This window comes from Odocoileus virginianus, chromosome 17, assembly GCF_023699985.2.
Source record: "Odocoileus virginianus isolate 20LAN1187 ecotype Illinois chromosome 17, Ovbor_1.2, whole genome shotgun sequence".
Taxonomy (NCBI): Eukaryota; Metazoa; Chordata; class Mammalia; order Artiodactyla; family Cervidae; genus Odocoileus; species Odocoileus virginianus.
This window is the reverse complement of record NC_069690.1, coordinates 31,903,631-31,916,961: the sequence shown is the minus strand read 5'-3', so window position 1 is coordinate 31,916,961 and position 13,331 is coordinate 31,903,631. Positions and strand designations below refer to the sequence as shown.

The 13,331-nt window shown below is 48.3% G+C and overlaps 1 protein-coding gene across 7 annotated transcripts in view; it reads left to right on the top strand.

Annotated features, from left to right (window-relative positions):
* The window catches only part of SPECC1 (sperm antigen with calponin homology and coiled-coil domains 1), a 195,976-nt gene extending 186,382 nt beyond the window's left edge, over nucleotides 1–9,594 (top strand). For all 7 annotated transcript variants that reach the window (XM_070479192.1, XM_070479191.1, XM_070479196.1 and 4 more), the window contains one exon: nucleotides 6,481–9,594. In XM_070479192.1, the coding sequence (XP_070335293.1) occupies nucleotides 6,481–6,570 (90 nt within the window). In that variant the 3' untranslated portion in view covers nucleotides 6,571–9,594. The remainder of the gene's footprint in view (nucleotides 1–6,480) is intronic.
* The last annotated feature ends 3,737 nt before the right edge of the window (nucleotides 9,595–13,331 follow it).

Below are 13,331 nucleotides of genomic sequence, written 5' to 3'. Positions count from 1 at the left end.
TTTTTTTTTTTTAAGATTTCGAAAAGAGCCAAGTAGAAATTTAAAATTTGAAAGTAAAAACCACAGCTGGATTGAAAACTGATTGGATACAGCAGAAAAGAGAACTGTTGAACCAGAAAATAGATCACAGGAAATTACCCAGGACATATAACAGAGATTTTAAGATGAAAATGTGATAGAGGGGTTTTATTAGTTAATAGGTTTTCAACTTTAAGAAATGGAAAACCCAACTAACGGTCACTTCAACCATAAAGTTTTTTTTTTTTTGTAGTTTCAGGAATGGTTCACTGCATAATATTGTAATCAAGGCCCACAGAGTGTCTTTACTCTCTTGGTTCTTTGTCCTCTTATTTGTCTCTCTATGGCTGAACATGGCTGCCAAGCTCCAGACATCACTCCCATCTGTAGGGTCGGAAGTGAGGAGGAAGGTACAGTGAGTGCCTGACATCCCCCACTTTGATAAGGAAACCAAAAGTCTTCCCAGAGGCCCTCCAGCTCTGTGGCAGTTCTCTGTTGCGTGGCCACCCCAGCCGCAAAGGGATTTGAGAAGGTAAACATACAACGTTTCTCATCCTCTTTAGTGGGAAGCCTGCAAGGGAAACAGAGGTTGGGACCAACTGATAGTGTCTGTCACAGAGCTTAAGAGGCGTGGAAGATAAAATCAGACCATGTCCAACTCCCATGGCCAGTGGGAGTTCCAGAAGGAGAGGAAAGAAAACATGAAGAGAGATAATATTTGAAGAACTGGCGCCTGAAATTTTTCCAGAATGACGAAAGACCACAGATTCTTAATGGAATCTCAAACAGGATAAATAATACAAAACATCCATCCAGACACATTGTAACGTAACTGCAGAAAAAGCAAAGAGATAATCTACAAATAATTTGTACTAACCAATAATAAAAGAAACCTAGTAGAAAACTATCAAAGTCTGGAATAGGCAACTCACAAATGGCCAATAAACATTTAAAACCATGTTCAGTGATTAGGAAAATCTCAGCTGCAGTAACTGAGAGATATACTTGTGTAGCCCTCAGAGGGTGAAATGAAAAGGGAAAAGACCAGGGACTTCCCTGGTGGCTCATTGGTAAAGAATCCACCTGCCAATGCAGGAGACATGGGCTTGATTCCTAGGGCAGGAAGATTCCAATACCGTGGGGCAACTAAGCCCATGTGCCACAGTAATCTTAGCTACTGAAGCCTGCACGCCCTAGAGCCCGTACTCCGGAGCAAGAGAGGCCACTGCAATGAGAAGCCTGCATATGGCAATGAAAAGGAGCACTTGCTCACCACTAGAGAAGAGCCCTCGTGACAATGAAGACCCAGCACAGCCCAAAATAAAAAATAAATAAAATTTGGGGGGGAAAAAAGGGAAAAGACAACTATTGTAGGAATTTTAATACTGTAGTTATAACAGTGTTACCCTAACATGTTTGACAGAATGGACAGTTTTTAAAGTAGATACATAAATATATTTCTTCAAATAGTAAATGTAACTATTTCTCCAAAACTCACAGAGAAAGAACTAGAACTTTAGCCATTAAAGAAGTGAAGTTCATTGTTTTAAATATAGTCACACACACATAAACAAAAAAAATACCAGTCCGCCCAAATTCCACTGAACGTTTGAGAAACAGATGTCCCTATTGTGTAAACTCAGGTCTAGAGAATTTAAAAAGAAGTGGGGGGACTTAATGTTTGGTGAGGATGGAGTAGCAGGAACCGGATTTATCTTCTGAAGTACTAAACAGCTAAGGAGTTGTCGTTACTCAGTCGCTAAGTTGTGTCGGACTCTTTTCAACCCCATGGACTGCAGCACGCCAGGCCCCTTTATCCTCCACAGTCTCCCAGAGTTTGCTCAGATTCATGTCCACTGAGTCAGTGATCCCTTGCAACCATCTCATCCTCTGTCATCCCCTTCTCCTTTTGCCCTCAATCTTTCCCAGCATCAGGGTCTTTTCCAGTGACTCAGCTCTTTGCATCAGGTGGCCAAAGTATTGGAGCTTCAACTTCAGCATTAGTCCTTCCAGTGAATATTCAGGGTTGATTTCCTTTTGAACTGACTGGTTTAATCTCTTTGCTGTCCAAGGGACTCTCAAGAGTCTTCTCCAGCAGCATAAATCGAAAGCAGCTAGCAAGTAACCACAGGTCATTTGCTTAAGGAAAGATACTGAATATAATGAGAACTTGTTGGAAGATGATATTCTACACAGAATATGGTTTTCTTTGTATGCTTGCATGCTAAGTCACTTCAGTCATGTCTGACTCTTTGTGACCCTGTAGACTGTACACCGCCAAGCTCCTGTGTCCATGGGATTTCCCAGGCAAGAATATTGAACTGGGTTGCCATGCCCTTTTCCAGAGATCTTCCCAACCCAGGGATCGAACCCCCGTCTGCTGTGTCACCTACATGGGCAGGCAGGTTCTTTACCACTAGAGCCACCTGGGAACTGTTACTGTTAATATTTGCTTTTTTTAATTAATTTTTTTTCCTATTTTTTCATCTCATGTACTATTGAAGTTAGTGAATGCTGGGAAGCAAATGAGATCATCTTGTTGAGCTAATCATCAGAGCCAGCGGTTTTATTTGTACAGAAGTCTCTGAGGAGCTACTGACAAACATCATTGTGGATCTCAGAAACATTTAGGAATGTTTGTGAACAGTTTAACCAATTCATGCCAACAAGAAAATAGAAGCTTCCTACATTACTAAGTTTACTTTTGTATCATGAGATGAAGTGAAAAATAATAAAAAATATTTAATTACATGTGACATTTTAAAACTGCACCTAACCAGAATTGGCAGCAGTAACAATCCCAAGTCTTTGGTCAAGTTCTATTATTAGATTAGTCAGGAAAAAAATTCCCTTATATGTTTATATTCTAGCAAATATAGGCTTCTGCATTTAGCGGATTAACAAGGATGAGAGTTTTTCCAAATGAAAACGCCACAGTGTTCCCCCGAGTTGAGAATGCATTTCTTCCCTGCCACAGTGTGAGACAGAAGTTTCACCCACTGCATCAATCACAGGAAGGGTGGAGAGAGAAGAGGAGTGGCCTTGTTGCCGCTGCCTGTCGGAGCAGCCAGAACAAGTGCCCTCCAAGGGTGAATGTGTTTGCACTGGTGAGGCAGACATGCCCATACCAGGTCGTGTGGTCTGTGAATGTGTTACTTGCTTCCTGAGCCTGTGTGTCCCCCAGAATGGTCACTCCTCACACAGAGTAAGGTCTTCAGGTCATCTAGGAAGGGTGGTCTTCACAACTCAGGGTTTTATAAGGAGGTTAGAATGATTCCTTAGGTGAGGCTGAGCCTGCGCTGTTGCATAAACTTTATAGGGGCTACTCTGTGCCAGGCACTTTCTGTGAGTTGACTCATGGTCCCTCTCAGAAGCCCTGTGACATAGATGCTCCTTACATGAGGGACACTGCAATTTCGTGGAAGGGCACATCACTTGTGAGTAGCTAACACAAGTGTCGAGGAGGCTATCTGACTCCAGACCCACATCTCACCCCTCCATGACCCTGCATCTGGGCAGCCATGCCCACCTGGGCTCTTAAAGCACAATTTACTCATAGTCTATCAAGTGCATATGTGTTATACTATAATTTTTCTGATTATAAGGCTTATCTCTGGGCATCTCTGGTGGCTCAGACAGTGAAGGATCTACCTGCAACATGGGAGACCTGAGTTTGATCCCTGGGTTGGGCAGATCCCCTGGAGGAAGACATGGCAACCCACTCCAGTATTCTTGCCTGGACTCCTGAGGGCAAGAAGCCCTATCTTTTTTTTTTTTTTTTCAATTACTTTTATTATAGTGAAATACACATAACATGGTTTATTTACCTGGTGGTAAAGAACCTGCATGCCAGTGCAGGAGACATAAGAGATGAGGGTTCAATCCTGGTGTGGGAAGATCTCCTGGAGGAGGGTATGGTGACCCACTCCAGCGTTCTTGCCTGGGAAATCCCATGGACAGAGGAGCCTGACAGGCTACAGTCTATAGGGTCAAAAAGAGTCGGACACAACTTAGCGACTAAACAACAACTATGAATTAATTTGATTGATTGATGGCTGTTGAGCCAGCCTTGCATTCCTGAGATGAACCCACTTGATCATGATTCAATTTGCTATTTATTAAAGATCATTTTACATTTTAGTGAGAAATTGGTATTCTTGTAATGTCTTTGTCCTGCTTTTGGTATCAGGGTAGTTCCAGCTTCACAGAATGAATGAGGAAGTGTTCCCTCCTCTTCTGTTTCCTGGAAGAGATTGCTTAGAACTGGTGTTATTTCTTCCTGGACTGTTTGTTAGAATTAACCAGTGAAACCATCTGGGTCTGGTGTTTTCTTTTTTTGGAAGGTTTTTAGCTACTGAATCAAGTGTCTCACACTATTGGATTTTTTATTGATCTCCAACATACCCTGTGTTCTCCTGAAAGGTGTTAACTGATTTCTTCAAACAAGTTCAAACGTGATGTTGACAATGCACTAAAATAGTTTAAAATTTAATTATTGTCAGGTTTAAGCATGTAGGACAGTCTGAGTAAAACTGTGAATGTTGGTCAGACTTCAGAGTCCTCTCTGAGCAGGAGGACGTGTCCTTCCCCCAGAGGGGGTTTGCATTCCTCTAGCCTCTCAGGCCATCCCTGTGTTCTCATCCCTGTGCTTCCTGAGAGCGCGATTCCTCATCGCTTCTCTCTGTGTCGTCATGTTAGCAACCCTCGTGTTATAAGAGTTTCAGCTCTTTGTGCATATGTCTGTGCACACAGACAGAAGGAGGCTTTTCCTTCTTGTCTTCTGTGAATGCATTGTTTCTCTTTTCACATTACTGTAGGTTCCTGTGTGGGGTGTTCCACATGCTCCTTTTCCACCCTTCCCTCAGACTGATGATATGCTGATTTCTCAGCCTCACCAGGGAGAAAAATCAGTAAAATATATTTAGATGCTGAAACAGAAGCTAAAGGCTGGTTCCAGGCCTCAGCCAGTTCTGTCCCCGCCCAGGAACAGATGTTCTGAGCTCAGCTTGCTTTTCCACTGTGTCTCTGCTTCCAACTTCATGCCAGGACCTTCCCTACTATTCTCTCATGAACACAGAAGAATCCGCAGTCAGCCCCAAGGTGAATTGTTGAGTAGTGTGGTGACACGAATTTCAGGAAAGCCTGGCTAAGCAGTGGATAGAGCACCATCCTGCTGCCGTCAGTCCCTGGCCCCTGCCCGTGCTTGCTTGTGGCCGATGAAATGAAGGAAAACAATAAAATGTAGGCTGGTGACCCTTTTACCACTGGTGACCCACTGGTCAAATAGCTTTCAGCCGGTGCAGGGCTTTTGTGGCACAAATAGGAGAAACAGTACCACACAGATGCTCACTGCAAAGAAGTGACCACAGTCACACACTGTGCTGTTAGGACGGGACAGCTGTTCTCCTGGACAGTGTGTATCCCCTAAATGATGCAGCACATCACAGCTGTGTGGGAAATCGTGTATGAAGCATGTTCGGTAACAAAGCACAGGGTACGCAGTGACAATGTGGGAGGACATGGGTGTGCGTTCAAATGTAACTGGGAGAAGTGGGAATCCTTTCACAACAATGGAATCATAGTGACTCTTTTCAAAACTTTTGTTTTATTGATTGAAGTAGAGCCGATTTACAATGTCCTTTTAGTTTCTCCTGTACGACAAAGTGATTCAGTTATACACATACACATTCTTTTCCAAGTTCTTTCCCATTTTTGTTTATCCCAGGATACTGAATATAGTTCCCTGTGCTGCACAATAGGACCTTGTTGTTTATCCATCCTGCATGTAATAGTTTACATCTGTTAATCCCAGACTCCCAGTCCTCTCCTCCCCTACCCCTTGGCAACCACAAGTCTTCTCTATGTCTGTGAGTCTGCTTCATAGATAAGTTTGGTTGTGTCATTTTTTAGATTCCACATATAAGTGATATCATATGCTATTTGCCTTTCTCTGTCTGATTTAGTGTAATAATCTCTAGTTGCATCCCTGTTGCTGCAAATGGCATTATTTCATTCTTTTTAGTGGCTGAGTAATCCTCCATTGTGTGTCTGTAACACATCCTCTTCATCCATTCCTTTGTCGATGGACGTTGAGGTTGTTTCCTCATCTTGGCTACTGTGATTAGTGCTGCCTAGACCATTGGGGTGATGTGTATTTTTGGATTAGAGTTTTATCCAGATATGTACCCAGAAGTGGGGTTGCTGGATCATGTGACAACTCTTAGTTTTTGTTCAGAACTTTTCTTTTTTCAGAACGTTTTTTTAATGCTCATTGTTAAAATACGAGAGGAGCAGGAGATCGTGTCTAATGTTCCTAAAAGCACAGCATCTCCTGAATAAGCGGGAAGGAAAAGATTTTCTTTTTCCCACTGAGCACCTTTAGCACTGGCTGGGTGTTGTCTGCACTTGCCGGCCAGGTGGGAAGGTCCGGTGGCACCCGCTGACCTCTGCCCTCTCCCATAGGAGCTCGGTGAGTTGCTGCACACGGACCGGCCTGACTGGCAGAGCGTGATGCAGTATGTGGCCCAGATCTACAAGTACTTCGAGACATAGGTCCTGTGTGTCCCACACCAACTGCGTGTCCTGGATGCACCTGGTCTGTGTTGTTGGCTGCCCACTGTCTGGATTTCCAAGGCAGGTTCCACCCGAGTCCGACACACAAACAAGAAACAGCTGGGTCCACTGCACCCACCCTGAACCCTGACACATATGGACTGCAAGTCAGGGGTCATGCTCGCAGGGCCCCCTTCTCCTGCGGGAGCCCCGCAATGTGTTCACTGGAGCTGCCCTGAATCTCATGACAAGCATCTAAACCCATCCTCTTTCTCCTAAGAATCCTGGCTTCTGCCTTCTAAAAACTCTGCACTTGCCAGTCCAGCCCCTCCAGAAACACCCAGCAGGACACAAAAGGACAAAGTCTGCTCTCAAACAGCTCTGAGTCACGTGAGCCCTGCCTTCTGGGGACAGACTTGGTTCCCGGAGAGGATTTCAGCACCGTTAGGTCTCCTGTCCCTTCCTTCATTCTCTGGGTGGGAGACCAAATGTCTGAGATGAGAGGAGCCCCCCGGCTGTGTGCTCGGTGCCCCTGGGAGGGACAGGAGGGGGTGTGTCTGGGGCGCAGTCACACCAGGACTAGTGCTTGGCAGTGTACAGAAAGCCTCTGTGACCTCACCTGATCCTTGTGTCCTGCACATATTCACGCCTGTCCACACCCACATGCTTGTACACACAGAACTTGACAGAGACCCTCAGACAGAAAGGATGGGCCTGTGTCGGCCAGGGTCCTCCTGCTTTTGCACAAGCAGGCTGAAGACGTGTCTTTTTGGGGTGCTGGGCAGACAGCATCTCAGCTCTGGCTTTGGCATAGTCCTTCCCCAGGCCTCTTAAATTTGCACGGACAGAAGACCTGAGTGAGGCAGGGAGAGCTCGGGTACGACTGGATGAAGGGCATCGGCTTCCCCAGCACGTGCAGTCGCCCCATGTGGCTGCAGAGCACCCCCCAGAACAGCCCTCCCCCAGAGCACACACCCCTCTCCCAGAGCAGCCCCTCCCCTAGGTCATGCAGGCATGGGTGCAGGTCATCACCTGGGCAAATACATGCACATTTCATGGCAAATGAGGTCCACCCTGGCCCAGGGGGCTCCCACAGCCGCTGATATCAGTGCCCTCTGACCCAGGTCCATTGACACTCCCTGAGCCCAGGGCTGCCCACCCTGCCCAGTACACCCTGCGAGCCTGAGGGGCAGGCGGGCCCTTGTGCACAGCGGTGCCTGTTGGTCCCTGTCCTGGGAGGTGTGAGCTCAGCCCCCCGCCCAGTTGCCTTGGAGGAGACACTGGGCACCCCCAGGGTCCGTCCGTCCTCCTCAGGCTGCAGAGGTGGCCCACTGGGGCTCTCATCTGGGGACTCCCTGACAGCACACACCTCACCTGCCCCGGCCTGGGATCAGAATGTCAGGAAGGCCACCAGCATCATGTTGTGTGTATTTTCAAAGTCCCCAAGAAGTGCTGGAAGGGGAGTCCAGTGACGGTGACCATGTGGGGTATCTCATGTGGAAGGTGGAGGCACCTTCCTGGACAGTCTGCTGGAAGTTACCTGGTGTCTCCTCCTGGGTGTCTCCCTCCTCCTTGCCCCCCTGCTGCTGCCTTGCTCAACCCACAAGGGGACGTCACACCCGAGAGGGGTTGAGCCCTTGGTGGCTGTGTTTACTTTGGGTTCACTGCAGGCTCTGTGGGAGGGGTTGCTGAGGCCTGGTACCGCTCCTGGTGCCCTGTGGTGCCTGAGAGGGTCTGGGGTCGGCTCCTGCGGCAGTCTGTCAGTGGGGGGCTCACTTCAGGTTAAAAAGAAGAGAGGGGGCCACGTGCAGTTTATTTTTATAACTTGGAGAGGTTGCTCAGTTCCCCTTGCTGCCCAGCAGGCAGGCTAGAGCACAGCATACCTGTGTCCTGCCCGAGGGACCAGGCGGTTGTAGGTCTGATCCTGGGCATCCTGGTGTGGGGTCAGGTCTTCAGTACTGAAGGGGCGGGGGGGTCACCTCAGTCCAATTTTAATTGAGGAGCTCAGAGCACATGGTGAGTGTGGAAAGTTTTCAAAGTTGAGAACACGTGGTAGTTACCATGAGCACACCCCACCCTCCCCAGTTCCCTGTCCTGATGTTTTCACAGGCCTCTGTATCTGTGTTTCTTCCCATCTTCCTCCACCCAGCACCTCGCCATTTAAAATTATTTGATGGTTCTGCAGATCCTTTTTCCAAAATAAATGCATTATTTTTATATGCAAGAGAGACACAAAATGCAAGATCCCCAAGAGGGGCAGAGTCATTTTAAGACACACAGAGAAGCCCTTGGCTCTTTGTGTGCTGAGTTGTTTCCTGGCTGATGGTGGCACCGTGGCCCCTGCCCATGGGGCTGGCCATCTGGGGAGCGGGGGGAAGCTATACCTCTCCTGGACCGTCCCTCCTTGCTTCAGAAAGGACAGTGGTCTTTGGTTTTCACTCTTCACTCAGCTGTTGTTCTATAGCTTTTGTTGAGACCACCCAAGGACCCCAGGGGACCCACACCTCATTTCACGGTATCCGTGGGTCTCAGCCCCAGAATGGTAGGCTGCTTTCCCAGCCCCCTGCCATCCCCACCAAGGGGACAGGCCCCTCTCTGTGCCCTGCCTGGGATGGAGGACTCGATCATCAGATACAAGCTCCTTTGCACATCCAGCTCCAGTCGTCCCCAGCCCAGAGCCCGAGGGCCATTTGAGAGGAAGTGATAGTGACATGCAGCAATGGACAGAACTCAGAAGCCCTTTTATAAAGGATATTTAATATCGTGGCCCCAGCTTCGTGGCAGGTTCCACTTTTCTGGCCAAGTTAAAGTTTGGCTGGGCCCACGCTGCCCTGAGCAGCTCTCTGACTGTAACCGCACAAGCTGAGTGCAGTGGATGAATGCGGCCTCGTTTCTGCCAGGAGTGCAAAGTGCCGAGCATGGTCCAGACTAGACAGATACATGTGAAAATGTGGACATGACCGAGTGTGATGTATGACTCTGTAATATTTCTAATAAATATATTTTGTTTCTGTCTGATTGTGAGTTTGTCCCAGCGACATTTATTGTTACTGTTTTCTCAAAATGCCAGACTTCCATTCAGTCCATTGCAAACCGGCACCTCCAGGCCCCTGTTCCTCACTGGGCATGGTCTCCACTGCAGCTGCCGTGAGTCACTGGAGAGGTCTGGGCCCTAATGCCCCTCAGCCTCTTTCTCTGCATGGCCCCCTTGTGGAGCCCGCCCTCCAGGGCCACACAGGATGCTGTAGGCTGCACAAACGGGCCTGCCAGGGATGGGGAGCAAGCAGGAGGGGGTCATACCAAGATCGTGGGAGCAAGGTGAACATAAATGGACAGGGGCTGCTGCAGTGTTCTGACACCAAGATGCCATGCGAGCGATGATTCATCAGGTGATAAGTGGTCTTCAGGCGCTGCTCGGAGGCCACTGTTCACGGATGTCTGGGGACCAGCCCAGCCCACAGGAGAGGAGAGAGGACACTGGAGGAGCCTCATCACTTCTTCCTCCTTCCAGGGAAGCCCCCTCCTGACTTCCCACCCCGGCAGGTTCTGGCCTTTCCCTCCTGGGGAACTCCCTCTTCCCAGAATAGCACAGCCTCTGATGTAAGTGGAACAGACCCTGAGCCAGGATGGCAGCCACCACCCACTTCCTCTGGGCAGTCAGGTGCCAGGCAACTGTACCCAGAAGACACCAGGGTCCCCGTGTGATGACCCTCAATTGTCCTAGCTGTTCAGCCTGTGTACATGTGTGTGCGTGCACACACGGGCACATGGACATTTGGTGGATGGCCAGTGTCACAGCTGTGGCTAATTGACCCTTTCCATGGTTTGGGGTCCAGCGGGGAGATTCCTGATTTATGGGCCTGGACCCCTCTGTGGATGAAGCTTGGCCCAGGCATACTGAGTTGAGTCTGAGGCATGAGCTGCCTGACGGGGCCTGACCCACAGCCCGTGCCCCATTGGTACTTGTGGCTGTGCCTGTGATCAGTGGCTCTGTGCTGCATTGAAGGCCTGGGGACTGTGGCCGCGGGGCCTCAGCCAGCCGTGGGCACCTTCCCCAGTGCCTCTGTTCCTCCTGCCACTGAGTGTGTGGCTTCCCATGGCAGAGCCAACAAGATCAGATGTGTACGGGGCCAGGGACGTTTTCAGTCTGAGCTTGCAGTCCTGGAAGCCAGGATTTTAGACCTTACCCCCTATAGACCAGCACACCCAAACGGCCCTTCAGGGTCTCAGGAGAGGCTTGAAGCTGTGCACTGTGACTTTTTAGAATTCTTTTATTTTGAGGGCCTAAATTTTGTATTTGAAGTTTTTAAAATGTTGAGAATTCTACATTTCCTTTCTAACAGGTCATATAAAAATATTGACTTTTCCCCTAAAAAATGTTTGAGTAGTATCAGAACATTGGTGAGATTCATCACCTCCTCATAGAGCTACATCCCCTGGCGTGGAGAACCCATAGGCATGCCTGACCCTCGGGGCATGAGTCTAGCTGGAGAAGTACAAAACTGGCCAGAAAGGTGAGTCACAAATTGTGTAACTTCAAGTATCTCAGAAGAGAAAACCATGGAGCACAATGGTAACCAGCCTCCTTGGAGCCCCTTTTGATTCATTTCTGGACAGGTTCAGCTCTGGAGCTGTTTGCACAGGGTGGGGTGGGAAGCCCGGCTGGATTCCAAGAACATTTGCTGGCCTTTGCATCCTCCAGGTTGAGTCAGCCAGAACCCACAGCATCTCATTGTCCGTGTCCCCAGGCCATGGAGGATTCTTCCCCAGCCTCAGACAATGGAAACCTGTCTCCCAGCTGAGAGCAGACACGTGGAGCCTGGGGATTTGGCAGATCCGGACCAGACCTGGCCCCAGGCATCTTCTCTGATTTGTTTACAGTTTAAAGCAACGGGCCTCTTCCCTAAGCCTGCCTTGGGAGAGCAGAGATGCTGTGGGGGTCTCTGCTGCTGGGAGGGGCCACTGTGAGTGATGTGGGAGATGGCACCTCAGCAGCAGCCTTGCCTCCTTTCAAAATGAAATTCTCTGACCATGAAACCAGAAGCCAGAAGATGCATTTCCTGTGATTAGTTGTAAATGTCATTGTTCTAAAGTGACAATTGTTACTAAAATACAAGTTCTGTCCAAATACCAAAAGTACAAAGACAAAAAAAGTTCTTGGCATCACACCAAGAATGGGTTACCAGAATTAACCTCCATTCAGTACTTTATCGGATCACTTAGGATTGGGCTAAACTTCAAGGAATAGAGACTCCAGCAATACTGTCTTAGATAAGAAACTTATTTCTCACCAAAAAGAGAAGTCCAGAGGTAGAAAACCCAAGAATGGTATGTTAGAGCCCTCAAATCCTCAGGGATCCAGACCCCTTTCCACTCTGACATTTCCCAAGGGAGTGCAGTTTGTCTTCATGAACTAAGATGACTGCCAGAGTTCCAGTCATTGCAACTGCATACCAGGTGGCAGCATAGAGGAAGAGTGCCCTGTCCTTTTTAAATCTTCCTAGAAGATCTATTTAACACGTTCACTTTTATTTCATTGAGCAGAATTTAGTCACATGGCTGTACCTAGCTTCAATGAAAGTGAAAGTTAGTTGCTCAATCATGTCCAACTCTTTGTGACCCCATGGACTGTAGCTCCTCTGTCCATGGGATTCTCCAGGCAAGCATACTGGGGTAGGTTGCCATTTCCTTCTCCAGGGGATCTTCCCCAACTGTTGCAGGAAGGGAGACCCTTTCCAGGGCCCAAAACTGGGCTCTTGTCTAACACTCGGAAATGAATCATCTGAGGAGACACATGTGCTGACAAAGCAAGAGATTTTATTGGGAAAGGGCACCCGGGTGGAGAGCAGTAGGTAAGGGAACCCAGGAGAACTGCTCTGCCGCGTGGCTCGCAGTCTTGGGTTTTATGGTGATGGGATTAGTCTTCGGGTGGTCTTTGGCCAGTCATTCTAATTCAGAGTCTTTCCTGGTGGCGCACGCATCGCTCAGCCAAGATGGATGCTAGCAAGAGGGATTCTGGGAAGTGAACGGACAGGCGGTGTCTCCTCTCGACCTTTCCTGAACTCTTCCGGCTGGGGTCTCCTGCATTGCAGGCAGATTCTTCACTGTCTCAGCCACCAGGGAAGCCCACCTAGCTTCAGCAGAGACCAGGAAATGTAGTCTTTTTAGGTGAACACCAGTGGAGCTCGCTGAAAACTAGGAAAGGGAAGAATCAACATTGTGAAGGCACCTAGAAGGTTCTGTGACAATGTATATACTTTTACATCTTAAAGTTTAATTTCTTGAATAAATTCAAAACCTTACTTTTATTTGGCTCAAAAATTTAACAATTACGAAGAGAGATACAGTGAAAAGTCCCCGTCCACTTAGTCATCCCTCTCCTCCACCCCCCCCCCCCCCCACAAGCTCACTGGCAACCGTGTCACCAGTTATCTTGTGTATGTTTCTGTCTCCAGAGCGTCTTATACAAGCAACTGTGAGCATCATGGGGTCTCACTTCTTTAACCTGGAAGTTGGCAGGCTGTGCACATCTGCATCTTGTCCTTCCATTTTGCTTTGTCTGTTGTCTTTCCCCTTAGTGATGCATCATGGAGACATTTTCCTGTCAATACAAAGACCGCATTCTCACTTCTTGTTCCTGCAGCCTGGTGCTCCACTGCGTGGGTGCAGCATAAATTATGTATCTACTCCCCTGGGAAGGGTGTGTGTGGCCGGATGATCTGTCATACAAACCAGGACCCTTTCAAGAGTGAGAGTGTGGT